The 15,923-nt window shown below is 42.1% G+C and overlaps 1 protein-coding gene across 1 annotated transcript; it reads left to right on the forward strand.

Annotated features, from left to right (window-relative positions):
• The first annotated feature begins 1,321 nt into the window (after nt 1–1,321).
• On the forward strand, nt 1,322–14,438 carry LOC127005428 (adenylate kinase isoenzyme 1-like). Its single transcript, XM_050874271.1, has 5 exons — nt 1,322–1,416; nt 10,651–10,723; nt 11,599–11,762; nt 12,234–12,350; nt 12,756–14,438. The coding sequence occupies exons 1-5, from the start codon at nt 1,414–1,416 to the stop codon at nt 13,005–13,007; spliced, it is 609 nt and encodes a 202-aa protein (XP_050730228.1). The 5' UTR covers nt 1,322–1,413; the 3' UTR covers nt 13,008–14,438.
• Nucleotides 14,439–15,923: the final 1,485 nt, after the last annotated feature.

Raw genomic sequence — 15,923 nt, forward strand, 5'->3', positions numbered from 1 at the left:
CCAGCGATGAATTATCCTTAACGCGCTTAAACAAAATCTACTGAATACACACACGTAGCCTACATATGAATAACACTTTACTCTGACACTCTTTCACATAGTCAGACGTGCAGAATATCTAACAAAGTGGCTACATGCAAATCTACTTGTGAAACAGTTAATAACCCCTATGTCGTGCTCTAGACATCAAGAAACGGCACTAGAGACAATCACTCCCCCACTTACATCACGAATAATAATCTAAGCGAAGAAAAACTAATGCAACAAACCCAGTGATGTCTCCGCGGTAACCAAATTTCCCTCCAGCAGGACAGCACCCCGCCACCCGCAGCCGCCCGTCGTCAGCCTCCCGCGCAGGGCAGAAGCGGCTCACGGCGGTGGTCAATATTTCCCTCCCAAGCCAACGCCGGGGACTGCAAGCAACAAAATGGTGACACAACACACTGGCACACGAACACACGCACAGTAACACGTAATAGCCACGGAATGAAGGGAATGAGCGGCGGCAGCGTGTGAAGATGGTAAGTCCTCTGAGCTAGATAAATGAGCCAGTACTTAAGTGATATGAAGCTTAGACTTATAAAACAGGACAAGCAGAAGATACTATAACCTGTGCGAGCCAATATCATTCACTTATACACATCGAAAGCCAGTTTAGGATGGCGAAAATGAGAGTTAGCATTATTAAAAGTTTAAAACACAACCCAAAACCTATGATACTCGAACGCTATAATTAGTGACAAACCGTATGTTGAAATGGTGAAGAAATGAAAACGGAAAATGACGCAGCACAAAGAACAGAAACACGGTGATTTTGTCCTTTTAATTAACGAAGAGGCCATGATCCTTAGCGGGGAATAAGAGAGAGAGAGAGAGAGAGAGAGAGAGAGAGAGAGAGAGAGAGAGAATATTGGCTTGGTTACTCTCTATCTTCTATCTATCTCTCCATATCTATCAGTCTACTATCTATCTATCTATATCTACATCTCACTGCAAGATTATGATAGTATACACATGTCACTGAACGAGGAAGAAACATAGAAATCCGGTTATTAGTAACTACTTCAATATATATCAGTTAACCCTCTTATCTATCTGTGTGTGTGTGTGTGTGTGTGTGTGTGTGTGTGTGTGTGTGTGTGTGTCATACTCAGACACGTATTTACGAAAGGAAACTAAAAAAATAAAGCGTGGGACGGAAACAAAAGGGAAATAAATACTCTTGGTGGTAAAACAAAGTAGGAAAAAAAGGAAACTTCCACCAGGAAACGCCAACCAGAGAGAGAGAGAGAGAGAGAGAGAGAGAGAGTACCGTGGTTGCCTCTCTCTCTTCCTACCTTGCCAGTTTGTTCACAGAGCTCGTGGCTGACGCAACCAATCGACTGCTCCCCAACCTGTCTTCTCACCTCCACCATGGTAAGTCTCTCTCTCTCTCTCTCTCTCTCTCTCTCTCTCTCTCTCTTTACTTTCCCTTCGTGGACGTTAAAGCAAAATTTTAATGCAGTGTGCAGTGAAATTGACGATCGGTGGTGATTTTGTTCTCGTTATCTTTGCTCTTCATCTTGTTCTTCGTGTTCTTCATCTCCTTCTCCTTTTCTTTTTCCTTTTCTTTCTCCTTCTCCTTCTTTTCCGTCGCCTTTTCCTTCTCCTTTTCCTTCTCTTCTTCTCCTTCTCCTCCTCCTTCATCTCCTTTACGTTCTTCTTCTTCATCATCATTCATTATCATTACGCTATGGTGTTTAATAAGGCAATGAAGAAGTATCGTGACTCCCATAGACCGCCGTAGGGAAAGTAGTAATTATAAAATGACCTTTTATATCAGGCATCGTATAGGAGGCTTTCAATATTGCGAATGATCTCCCGACCCCTAAAACCTTGTCTTTGCCCTATCTTCCTGGGTCCCATAGTGTTAGTGTGCCTGTAGCCGGCCGGTGTTGTCAAGGAGATATTCCCGGGGTGAGATAAATACAGAGTCGGTGAAGGGAGGGACCCACCACCGCCACCACCACGCGATCTTGGCACCAAAGTCAGGAAGGGCAGACGGGCGAACGAGAGAGAGAGAGAGAGAGAGAGAGAGAGAGAGAGAGAGAGAGAGAGAGAGAGAGAGAGAGGAAAGGAGGTTGAAGTGGAGAAGAAAGAGAGCAAAAGGGTGGAAAAAGAGTACGAACAAGAGAAAGGAAGACATGGGAGGTGATAGAGGGGGGGGAGCCTGAAGGAAGGAAAAGTAGATGTGATGAGAGAGAGAGAGAGAGAGAGAGAGAGAGAGGGGTGGGCGTGGAAGCGTGTCACCTAGCCTAGCCTAACCTCACAACCTCCTGCTGCAACACCCTTTATTATTTGTCCTCATTGATTTCCTCTGCACTAAGTTGACCTCCTGATCGATGACTTTGAACTATGGCCTTCGCGTGACCTTTCGATCAGTGGGTGAAGAACTTGTTGTCATTGTTGCTGTTTTCGTTTTTGTGGGTTTTGTTGTTGTTCTCTGTCATCGGCTTCTTCTTGTTCTGCTTATTCTTAGTTTTGTTCTTCTTGTTTTTGGTCTTGTTCTTCTTCATCCTCTTGTTCTCTTTCGTCTTGTTCTTCCTGTTCTTATTCTTGTTCGTTCTTGCTCTTTTTCTTGTTTTTCTTCTTGTTCTTCTTTCCTTCTTACTATTATTATTATCACCATAGAAATAACGTGATAGGCAAAATGAAAGAAGGGTAGAAAAGGAGAAGAAAGCAGCAGAGGAAACAACCAATTACTATCCACCACCGTCACCATCACCACCGTCATCATCATCATCACCAGCATCATTTAGCAACGTGACCTTGAGGAACTCTCGTTTATTAAAATCCACGCAAGTGTAGCTTCCAATTATCCTTGATTAAAAGACAATTAAGTTGCTTACGTCCCTTCCCTTCCTATATGCTATGCTCGTCGTACCCTTTCCTTTCTTTGCTATGCTCGTCTGATGCTTACTCTCTCTCTCTCTCACTCTCTCTCTTACCCCCGGCAAAACTATGAGAATGAAACCTCCCACCATTTGCGTATAATAACAACAACAAAAATAATAATAATAACCGTGAATACCTTATCAAAACAAAATTCATCCGCCATTATTCACATTTATCAGTTTAACAATAAAGGGATGTTGATAAGGTCTGACGGAGCATGCCTGTGTGTGTTATGAAGGCAGGTTGCACGAGGAAGAGGAGGAGGAAGAGGAGGACGGGGCGGAGCGGGGCAATGCGGGTGGTGGTGGTGGTTTTGGTGATAGCGAGGGATGGTTTAGCGGCCTTGAACTAACCTTCCATTGATAAGTGTTTTAATGGGAGGAGGGAGGGGGGGAATGGCGTGTTTTGATGGGGGGAGGGGAGATATTTTGGCCCAGAAAGTACCGCACTGCATGATTGTTATGACACACACACACACACACACACACACACACACAGAGAGAGAGAGAGAGAGAGAGAGAGAGAGAGAGAGAGAGAGAGAGAGAGAGAGAGAGAGAGAGAGTGTGTGTACTAATATGTTTACGTCACGAAGGGAGGATAACCTGCAAGTGCGAATATGTACGAACACACACACACACACACACACACACACACACACACTCACATGGAATTGCACACATGCACATTCGCACGTTTACACACACACACACACACACACACACACACACACACACACACACGTACACGCAAATCATGCACATACTATTAATGATTCTTTAGTGATAATCGATTTTCAATGTAGATGGCCATGAATAGAACACTGTACTCGTATTATTATTATTATTATTATTATTATTATTATTATTATTATTATTATTATTATTATTATTGTTATTGTTATTATTATAGAGGAGCAGGAGGAGGTTAGTGGACGGTGGATGAGTAGTTAAGTATTTATATATTTATTTTTACGAATAGGTAACTGCATCAGAACGAAATGAAAACGCCTCCATTCAGCGTCCACGTGTTTCTTCTATTACTGCAAATCACACTATGTAGCCTCTTGCCTGGGGGTCGGGATGGCATGTTTCTCTCTTCTCCTTTGTTGTGTACTCTTGCAACAATAAACCATCGATCAATCATCAGTGTAGGCTAGACGCTTCAAACAGACATCATAATTGGAACCTCTATTACAAAGATGAGAGATGCACGAGAAAACAATATAGTCACTTCGATAACGCTGCAACTTGAGAGGAGAAAAATCTAGTCTCAAAGGAAGACCGCAAAGGCAGAAAGAAGGGGAAATACTTACTTGAATACTTGATGAGTGGCATTATCATCAGGGGAGTCCACAAATATTTACATCCTATTAGATTTTAGATTTAGGGTTAATGAACGTGGCAGAGAAGTAGAATAGTTACAAAGTTCAACGAAGAGAAGGTGGAACGCCGTACGAGGAAGAACTGCGCGCATAAACTATTAAAAAGAGAATGAAGAAATATTGAGAGAGAGAGAGAGAGAGAGAGAGAGAGAGAGAGAGAGAGAGAGAGAGAGAGAGAGAGAGTGTAAGCAGCGAGTGAGACATAACCGAGAACCTGATGACATAGCTAGAGTGCATGGTATAACGTGACCTTGAGACGGCGAGTGTAGTGACAAGGAAAATGGGAAGGAAGGGAGAACGGGAATGGAAGGAAGGAGAATGGGAAGGGAGGGAGAAAGGGAAGGTTGCAAGGGAAAATGGGAAGGGAAGAAAGGAGAATGGGAGAAAGAGAAAACGGGGAGAGAAGGGAGGAAAACGGGAAAGGAAGAGAGGAGAATGTAAAGGGAGGAAGGGAGAGAGAAAGGGAAGGGAGGGAGAACAGAAAGGGAGGATTGAAGGGACACAGGAAGGAGGAAACGAACGAAAAGGTGTTGACGAGTAAAAAATAATGACAATAACAAATAGAAATGACTCGGGGAATAGAAGAGGAGAAACAGAGGTCGAAAAACAGGGAAAAAGGAACAGATGGCTGAAGAGATAAACGAACGAAAAAAAAAACCTGAAGATATGCAAAAAGATAAAAGATAATAAATAGTACAGATAAAAGAAATAACAAGTGAAAGAATAGTACCTGCAATTACCATGATACATATATAGATAAGGCGGTGGAGGAGGAGGAGGAGGAGAAGGAGGAGGAGGAGGAGGAGGGTGAGAAAGGTCGTTGCAATGGTATACAAGGGAGGGATGAAGGTCGAAAGGGACGGGGGAAGGGAAGGGAAGGAGGGAGGGAGGATGCTGGAAGGGAGGGAGAGAAAGGAAGGATGAAAGTATTATTAAGGAAGGGGAGGAGTGTGTGTGTGTGTGTGTGTGTGTGTGTGTGTGTGTGTGTGTGTGTGTGTGTGTGTGTGTGTGTGTGTGTAGGCGGACGTATATTTTTTTTCTTCATTTATCACGAACGCTTTGCATCTCTCTCTCTCTCTCTCTCTCTCTCTCTCTCTCTCTCTCTCTCTCTCCAATTAGATGAGATTAAAAAGGAATTAGCAAGCGAGAAAGAAAGAGAAACAGAGAAATAAAGAGAAAGAATGAGAAAGAGAGAAAGAGTGGAAATAAGAAAGCGAAAAGAAGGCAAAGGAGAAAGCGAAAAGATAAAAAAGAGAGAAAGAGAGAGAGAGAGAGAGAGAGAGAGAGAGAGAGAGAGAGAGAGAGAGAGAGAGAGAGAGAGAGAGCAATGTCCAAGTATATACACAACACCGGACCCTTGTAAATCTCTCTCTCTCTCTCTCTCTCTCTTCCTTGGTGGTCTGGATGCATTATTTTGTATTAAAGGAGATGATAACGAAGAGAGAGAGAGAGAGAGAGAGAGAGATTTACATAGATTTACATAGAAAATCAGACCACACAGACCCCATGGTCCAGACTTGGTGGTCTGTCCTTAAACCTAAGTGATTTTACATTAATCAGAAGACTCCAAAACGTTGCATTTCTACTCTAGTTGATATTAAGTTGAAGGAAGTGACGGTCGAGCTTATTTTTGAAGGAGTCAATCGTGTTACACTGGACCACTGACGGTGGAAGCTTATTCCATTCTCGCACTACAACGTTGGTGAAGAAAAATTTGGTGCAGTCTGAATTTACTTGTCTACATCTGAGTTTTACGCCATTGTTCCTCGTGCGCAAAGTGTCATCGATCATAAACAATGTTGATCTGTCTACATTCGTGAAACCATTAAGTATTTTAAAACATTCGATCAGTTTTCCTCGGAGGCGACGTTTCTCAAGAGAGAGAACATGTTAAGGGTAGAAAGCCTTTCTTCGTAGGATTTGTTGCGCAAGGAAGGGATCATTTTCGTTGCCCGACGCTGAACACCTTCTAATTTAGCAATATCCTTTGCATGGTGGGGAGACCAAACTGTACCGCATATTCCAAGTGGGGTCTGACTAAACTGTTGTAGAGGAGAGTTACATCTTTTATTCTGAATACAAAGTTTCTTTTAATGAAGCCCAACATTCTGTCGCTTTATTTGCTGCATCGATGCATTGCTGTGAGAATTTGAGGTTTGACGCGACCCCCCCCCCCTTGACGCATTTGAACGCTTTTTTTTTTAACCGCGCATTTTCGTATTCGAACTTCTTATTCCTCGTTCCAACTTGAAGGACCTGGCACTTCTACGTTAAGGCATCTCCCATCTATCCGACCAAGCTGAAATTTTGTGCAAATCCTCTGAGGCTTTTTTTGTCTCTTCGTCAGTGAGAACCGAGTTGCCAATCTTTGTGTCGTCTGCAAATTTACTAATGCGGTTATTGAGTCCAACATCCACGTCGTTGATGTAAATAATGAAGAGCACTGGGCCAAGGACCGAGCCCTGAGGGACGCCACTAGTGACAGGCGCCCACTCTGAGTTAAATCCGTCAATCACTACTCTTTGTTGTCTGTTGCTCAACCAATTCGCGATCCATTGGTTTACTTGACCGTCAATACCTATTTGCTTTAATTTGTAAAGTAATTTATGATGCGGGACTTTATCAAACGCTTTGAAATCAAGATAGACTACGTCCAGTGATTTGGTTACGTCATAAACAGTGAAGAGGTCGTTATAAAAGGTTAATAGGTTTGATAGGCAGGATCTTTTGTTTCGGAAGCCATGTTGTGAGTCCCCAATCAATGAGTGGCTTTCAAGGTAATTCACAATTTTGTCTCTAATTATGCCCTCAAGTAGCTTACCTACAACCGAAGTTAGACTAATGGGCCTGTAATTACCTGGTACTTTTTTGTCTCCTTTCTTGAAAATCGGTGTCACGTTAGCCTTTTTCCAATCTGAAGGGACGATGCCTTGTCGCAAGGACATATTGAATACGGTTGTGAGGGAGGAGAGTATTTCGCTCTTTGTTTCTTTCAGCAGAGTTGGATATACTTTGTCAGGTCCAGGACTTTTATTTGTTTTAAGTGAATGGAGAGAGAGAGAGAGAGAGAGAGAGAGAGAGAGAGAGAGACGAGCTAAATAGAAAAAAAAATAACAAACGTAAGAGAAAGAGAACAAAAAACTAAAAAAAAAGAAAGAAGAAAAAAATAAAGGAAGAATGGAAGAAAGAAAGAAGGAAGGAAAGGAAGAAAGAATGGGAGAGAGAAAGAAAGAATGAAAGACAAGTAAAAGGAAAGAAAGAAAGAAGGAAAGAAAATAAAAGTTTATAGCTGGCGACGTGGCGACAATCTTAAGTTTCATCTGCAGCGGCTCCGTTCAGTCCCGTTTAAGGAAGAGGAAGAGGGAAAGGAGATGATAATAAAAGAGGGAAGTGGGCGAAGATGTAAATGACCCGGTTTCCTACTCCTCCTCCTCCCCCTTTTCCTCCTTTGTCTCCTCCTCCTCCTCCTCCATGCCATCTCGCCTTCCCTTTCCCATTTTCCTCCTTACATAAACTCCTCCTCCTCCTCCTCAACCTCCTCTTTTCTCTCCTCCTCCTCCTTCTCACACGTCTCTTGCCTTTCCTTCCCTCCTCTTCTTTACATGAACGAAGAGGAAGACTAAAAGACCCAGTTGCTTCTTCTTCCTCCTCCTTCTACCTTCTTCCTCTTTCTTTTATCCTCCTCTTTCTCTTCTTTCTCCATTTCTTACACTACTGGATTACATGTGTAGGTTTGTCTAAGCATGCGATCTACTGTTAACTATAAGGAAGGTTTATGGTGGTACGTAGATAACTTCACCATTATGGATTCTATGGGATTGGATAGTTTGGTTCGGCCGGTTACGAAGACACTGTGTTGGGCCGTGGCATTATAGCTCCAAGGTGTCTGTCATGCGACTACTCCCTGTCAAGAGGAAGTCCCGTTCATGCGTAATACTGCCCACCAAGACTTAGGACGGTATTCTCAGACGCTTCTGCCTCTCGCATCTATAATTTTCAAAGGCCGAAAAGGAGATCAGTCGGGTTCTAATGAGTGTTCCTTTAGGTTCGTGGTACAGAAGAAGGGTCAGACTACCACCAGGGTCATAAAAGTACACAGAGAAAGGCTCAAATCGCCCACGAAAGCCTTGTCAAGTTTATGTTTCTTAGGTTCATGGTACAGAAGAAGAGTCAGACTACCACCAGCGTCATATAACTACATATAGAAAAGCTCAAATCGTCCACGAAAGCCTTGTCAAGTATATGTTTCTTAGGTTCATGGTACAGAAGAAGAGTCAGACTACCACCAGCGTCATATAACTACATATAGAAAAGCTGAAATCGCCCACGAAAGCCTTGTCAAGTATATGTTTCTTTGGTTCATCGTACAGAAGAAGAGTCAGACTACCACCAGGGTCATAAAAGTACACATAGAAAGGCTCAAATCGCCCACGAAAGCCTTGTCAAGTTTATGTTTCTTTGGTTCATCGTACAGAAGAAGAGTCAGACTACCACCAGGGCCATAAAACCACATGGAGATGCTCGAAACGTCTACGAAAGCCTTGTTAAATGTATGTGCTTGGGTGACGCCCTGTTTATGAATTATGGCATTTACCAACAAGGGACGAGACGGTGCTGTAGGGGACACGACGTTTTCTACATCGCTGACGTCTCCAACATCTTGAAAGAGAGACAAAAGGAAGTTATTGAAAGAGGATGTATATGAGACGATGAATTTTCCTCGGTTATTAAAAAAAATAAAGATTGCATTAAAATTGACCTGAAAAACGTAAAAAAATTAAGGAAAAAAGGAATAAAAGAAAAATGTACGAGACGATGTACGTATCAAAGTTACCATAAAGAAAATTACTGAAAAAAAAAATCAAACTCACACCACCAAAGATTAGAGACGATTTATATACCAGAGTTACTAAAAAGAAAGTCTTGCATTAGAGTTGACATGGAAAAAAGAAGAGAAAGAATAAAAAATGTCTGTAATTTTCCACCACCAAAGATAAGAGACGATTTATATACCAAAGTTACTAAAAAGAAAGTCTTGCATTAAGTTGACATGGAAAAAAGAAGAGAAAGAATAAAAAAAAAAGTCTGGGACGATGTATATAAAAACGAAATAAAACTGACATCGCTAAATATATGTGAGAGAATGCATCAAAATTAATACAAATACTTAATATACTGCATTAGAGTTAACGCAGAGAGAGAGAGAGAGAGAGAGAGAGAGAGAGAGAGAGAGAGAGAGAGAGAGAGAGAGAGAGAGAGAGAGAGAGAGAGAGAGAAGCCTTCGTTGGGACTCATAAAAGGGCCTAAGAATTAATACGTGTAGATTATATGTGAAATAGTTTTGTTTATTCAACTTTATTCCGATCCACTCAACAAATGAAGACAAAACATATGTAGTGCTAAAATCAACAAGAAAAAAAGCCGATATATATTTATTTTGCGGTAATTTGACTCCAACTTTCTAAAAAAAAAAAAAAAAAAAAAAAAAAATCGAATGTCAGCAGGTATTAAGGAGCAAAAACACTACTGGAGCTTAACCTATTCATTCTACTTCATTTTTTGTGAGTTAGCGTTGGCAACAGTGACGTGTGCATACATTATTATTTTTTTTTTAGTTGGCAACACGTACGCCCGTAAGGCACAGTCATACATTCACTGACACGAATGGAATGTTGCTTTTTTTTTTTTTACAGTAAAGGAAGCAGCTCAAGGACAAAAAAATAAGAGAAAAAAAACCCCGCTAATTATTGCCTTTACAAAAAAAATGTTAGTGGGTGCGCATCCGGAAGTTTTTTGTTTGTTTTTTGTGATAGGAAGCCTTGCAAGATCTCTCTCTCTCTCTCTCTTCTGTCCTGCCTGGGGGTTGGGATGGCATGTTCCTCCCTTCTCCCTTGTTGTTTACCTGCAACAATAAACTATCAATCAATCAATCTCTCTCTCTCTCTCTCTCTCTCTCTCTCTCTCTCTCTCTCTCTCTCTCTCTCTCTCTCTCTCTCTCTCTCTCTCTGATGAGCGAGAGAGAGAGAGAGAGAGAGAGAGAGAGAGAGAGAGAGAGAGAGAGAGAGAGAGAGAGAGAGAGAGAGAGAGAGAGAGAGACGTAAGAAGTCTTTGATGAGCTTGCAAAAGATTATATACGCTTACGTACCTTGATGAGAGAGAGAGAGAGAGAGAGAGAGAGAGAGAGAGAGAGAGAGAGAGAGAGAGAGAGAGAGAGAGAGAGAGAGAGAGAGAGAGAGAGAGAGAGAGAGAGAGAGGGAGAGAGAGAGTAGTGTATTTGGTAAACTTTGTACTCAGAGCCAACGAGAAATAATTAATAATGTTGTCCCGTGTTTCAGGCCGCCGTCGAGAGGAAACCCTTGGACCTGAACCCCTTGAGGGAAGCCAAGCTGCCCGTCATCTTCGTCTTGGGTGAGGCAGACACACACAGACACACACAGACAAACACAGACAAACAAACATGCACAGACAGACAGAGACACGCAAAAACATACCAATAGACCGATGCACATGAAAAAAACAAAAAAAAACAAACAGACAAACACATACTCAAACAGACACAGATAGATAACAAAAACACCAACAGACAGACAGATACAGACCAACATAACGCATACAAACATACATACAGACACACACAAGCAAACATCCAAACGAAGACAAGCAGACACACGGGTAACATCATACAGAGATAAAATCATACCAACACACACACACACACACACTCAGGCAGACAAACACCACCGCGGACAGGAAGAGGGAATAAAGGAGCGGCGCGTTATAGCTTAATGGATTGATGACCGGAAGGAGGAGGCGAAGGGCTGACTGCTAACGGGGGTTCACTTGTATCACACCAGCTGGAGAGGAACAACGGGGAGGAAGGAGAAGGAGAAACATGACTGAGTAGAAGGAGAAGGAGGACTAAGAAGGAGAAGGATGATAAAGTAAACAAGGAGAAGGATGACGAAGTAGGAGAAAGAGGATTAAGTAAGAGGAGAAGGAGAATTAGTAAAGATGGCTAAGTAAGGATGACCGAGGTAAGGAAAAGACTGACTAAAGAAAAGGAAGATTAAGTAAAAGAAGGTGGAATAAGTAAGAGGAAAAGGATGACTAAAAGAGGAGGAGGGAGTGACACGGGAAAGGAATTATGGAGGATGTTTAACACGGACATAACAGGAGGAATTAGTTAAGGATTTGAATGACTATCTGTCTATCCGTTTGTCTACCTATTTATCTATCATTCTATCTATCCATTAATCCATCTCCGACGTCTATCTTTCCCCCAGGCGGCCCGGGCTGCGGCAAGGGGACGCAGTGTGACAAGATCGTGAAGCAGTACGGCTACACTCACCTCTCGTCCGGCGACCTGCTGCGAGATGAGGTCAGCTCGGGCTCGGAGCGCGGCAAGGCCCTCAACGCCATCATGGAGAAGGGCGACCTGGTGCCCCTCGTAAGTATGAGGTGACGGGGTGAGCTTGAGGCCTCTCTCTGATCATAGGAAAAAAGAAACGTTAGTGTAGGCTGTAATGAAACTAATGATCTATAGGAAAGGGACACTATCTTGATATATTTGATCTTAGAAAAAATACGTAGGCTATAATCTTGAAGTATCTTATTACAGGGAAAATAATAAATGTTGGCGTAGTCATAATTTTGAGTTACTTGATCTTTTGAAAAAAAAAACTATATATAGGCAATGGCAACGTTAGCGTAGGCTGTGATGATTTATAGGTAAGGAACATAATTTTTTTATATATATATTTAATCCTTTGAAAAATAAACAAGAAACGTAAGCAGCACAAACTTCAACATCAATAGTTAGAGCAGTGAAGGTGAGGTAAGAATGATGGTTAATAGTAGTAGGTAATGTATGTAGTCGACATTTTCTGCTATTCTCACTAATGCGTGTTGCCCCTTGCAGGAGGTGGTGTTGGATCTGCTGGCGGAGGCGATGCTGAAGCGAGTGTCCACCTCCAAGGGCTTCCTCATTGACGGGTACCCGCGCGAACAGGCCCAGGGTGTCCAGTTCGAGAAGTCGGTACGTGTGTGGGGGGAGAGGGAGTAGAGGGGGGAGTTATCTAGCTGTATTATAATGGAATTCCTGACGGTAATATGATCAACGCTCTTCCCATAAGCTAAATTATAAATATCTGATGGCTGGCCGGGAACAATATAAATAAATATAGATAGTTTAGTGAATACAAATTAAGTAATAGTACACAGTGCATAGGTCAAACTACGATGAAATAGCTCTATATAACCTTAGTCCAATAACGATTTAACGATTTTGAATACTCTCATGTCCGAGTGATCGGGAACAACAAAGAGAAAGTGTAGATGCCAACAGAATACTTATATATGTAAAGTTAGCGTTTTCTGATACAATTATGTCCCTTCGAATCCTCTAAAACTCTAACGCGGTCATCTCCATCCCTCGCCGTAGATCTTGCCATGCACCAAGGTCCTGTACTTCGAGGTGCCCGACGAGGTGATGGTGGAGCGCCTCCTGAACCGCGCCAAGACCTCGGGCCGCGTCGACGACAACGAGGAGACCATCAAGAAGCGCCTGGCGACCTTCCACAAGCACTCCGAGCCCGTCATCGATTACTACAAGGACAAGTGCAGCACCATCGTCGCCCTCGCCTCCCCCGACGACGTGTTTACCGAGGTTAAGAAGGCTCTCAGCGGTCTCTAGAGCTCGATGTTAACGGCCATGGAACGATTACTTTTTGCCGAGGTTCCTTTACTTCGGTTCGGTTTGACGACACATGAACTTAAACTTGATATTGAAGGGATTACTGAACGATTTTAAAGACAGGAGGACGTGTTCGGTTCGGTTGCGTGGAAGTCCTAGCAGCTGATGGTGGTAATGCAGAAGAAAAGACAATGAAAAAAAGAAAAAGGCTGGTGTGGTCTCGGTGAATAGATGTGTGTGTGTGTGTGTGTGTGTGTGTGTGTGTGTGTGTGTGTGTTCGCCCGTGATAGTGAAAGAAAGAAAAAAGAAACTGGAAGAAAGTATCGTAAGTAGACTGCTTGTGGTGGTGACATTGGGTGAGGTTATTGTATATTTACATGGTTACGATTTCCTATGATGCGGAAGCTGAAGAGAATAAGAGAGCGTGATGTCATGAAGTCAATTTTAAACATCACACGCCTTGGTCCAGAACTGTTATTTATCCATCTCTTTTTTTATATATATACACACAGTTGTTTGTTGTAATATATAGACGGAAATCACAATAACCTTCATAACACTCCGGTTTTAATTAATCCCAAAGAGTATACGAATAAAAGAAGGCAAAGGAATAAAGAAGAAAATAAATGAAGAAAACCTTGTAATAGTATCCATGAAAAGTAGGTTAGAGGACAAGGGAGTAAAAGAAGAAAAAAGGAAGAGTATACGAAAAAAAAAAGAATGAAAAATAAACGAAGAAAAACTTGCAGTCGATCTCTCCTATGTAGGATACTCTCTCTCTCTCTCTCTCTCTCTCTCTCTCTCTCTCTCTCTCTCTCTCTCTCTCTCTCTCATTCTTTACTTCCTTCTTCATTGTCTGGCTTCCCTCTCTTCTTCCTTCTCGGTTTACTGTCGTTTCATCATTCTCTCTCTCTCTCTCTCTCTCTCTCTCTCTCTCTCTCTCTCTCTCTCTCTCTCTCTCTCTCTCTCTCTCTCTCTCATTCTTCACTGCTTTCTTTATTAATGCGTTACTATATAGATATTGCCATGAGCCGAGTCGCATGCGCCGAGTAACACAGCGGTGACTTATCGATATAGGAGGAGGTGTTACTGCTTGAATCACAGGTGTACTACAGGTGCTAATTTATTTATGTTCGAGGTGGTGTTTGTATGATTGTGTGAAGGTTACTTGTGTTATTCAATTGTTACGAGTCTTCCGCTACCACACACACACACACACACACACACACACACACACACACACACACACACACACACACACACACACACACACACACACACACTGCAATACACGCACATAATGTTATAAATGGCCTGTTTTCCATATTCTCTCTCTCTCTCTCTCTCTCTCTCTCTCTCGTTGGCAATTTGTAAATTAACTTGTTGACATTTTCTGATGTTTTATGGCGATGAAATAAACACGAAAAAATAGTTTGTCGTTTCATTGTTTACATCGAAAGAGAGAGAGAGAGAGAGAGAGAGAGAGAGAGAGAGAGAGAGAGAGAGAGAGAGAGAGAGAGAGAGAGAGAGAGAGAGAGAGAGAGAGAGAGAGAGAGAGAGAGAGAGAGAGAGAGAGAGAGAGAGAGAGAGAGAATCCGGAAAATATAGTTATACCAACGCAGTAGCTTTTTCATTTGGAATATCAGTTGAGTCGATAGTGTTTTGAACGACTCTGATCTTACCCCTCTATCATTTTTTTTTCCAAGTTACGACCAATTTCGGAACTAAGGAACACTAACCAAACAATATAACCTGAACTAAATAATACCCAAGCCCGACAACCTAACCCGGTCACTTGAAGTTGGGTGCTCCTTGAAACCATCTCGGAGGTAAAACGAAGGTATGTAGACGGTTCAGGTTTTCATGCATCGATTTTTATCTATATGGTTTCCAAATCATAGACAGCGCATGTGAACTTCCTGCACGAGTACGTAGGCATATAGGCATCATGGGCAACTACAATGATCTGATCCAGGAGCTGACTCGAGTGAGACTATATGAAGAACAGGATAATGATAGCCCCTTGGTTGTTAATAATGAACCACCACTCACGGGAAAACAGTTTTAACGTCCCCCCAATTCCGAATCTAAACTTCTCCCTGGTATACTTACTTTTTCCGTTCCTTGAGTATGTAAGAAAGTATTGTTCAAGTCTTACATACCTAAAGGTTCTTGCTACCAAACCAGGTGGTCACTTGAAGGTCTCAATACAACACACATAAAAGACATAATTATATCCAACCTGAACATAAAACGGATGATGCAAGTACCTGCTGATGCACGTTTCAAATCAATCAATGAATCAGTCAATTTGAAAACAAAAGCAAACCAATCTACCCACGATAGTGTTTCACGATCTCTCTAAGCTTGCGATTAAAGTACTAAGGACTTCAAGTAATGAGTTGTGTTGAGAATGTTGGAGACTGAAAGAACACAAGGCGCAGGATCCTCACTCACCTTCGCCTTGAATCAGACTAAAAAGTAACGAGACGAGAGAAGCAGCATTACCAGATTCTCGCACCCATAACATTGCATTTATCACTTCTAGGCCCCCTAAAATATACCACTAACGGTATCCAATCAAAGGTCGCGTCAAAACCGTAAACTATTGACCTTTCTTTATATACTTAATTATGGGTTAGATACAATAGGCTGGTAACGTTGGGGAGAAGTCTATAGGAGTGACATCTGACGGCGGAAGAGATAAATCAGTTCAGTTACCATCCTCGAGCTAAGAAAATAACTGCTTGATAAAACTATACATACGCACCTTTTTTGAGACAATGAAGGATAGCTATATTGGTTACGAGAAGACATTAACTGAAGGCGGGACTTCTAATTTAACTTTGTTTTAGATATTTTGTGACACCGATTTACGCAGACTTAAAATTCAGACATTTTTTAATATAGAAAGCC

This window comes from Eriocheir sinensis, chromosome 3 (assembly GCF_024679095.1).
Source record: "Eriocheir sinensis breed Jianghai 21 chromosome 3, ASM2467909v1, whole genome shotgun sequence".
Lineage (NCBI taxonomy): Eukaryota > Metazoa > Arthropoda > Malacostraca > Decapoda > Varunidae > Eriocheir > Eriocheir sinensis.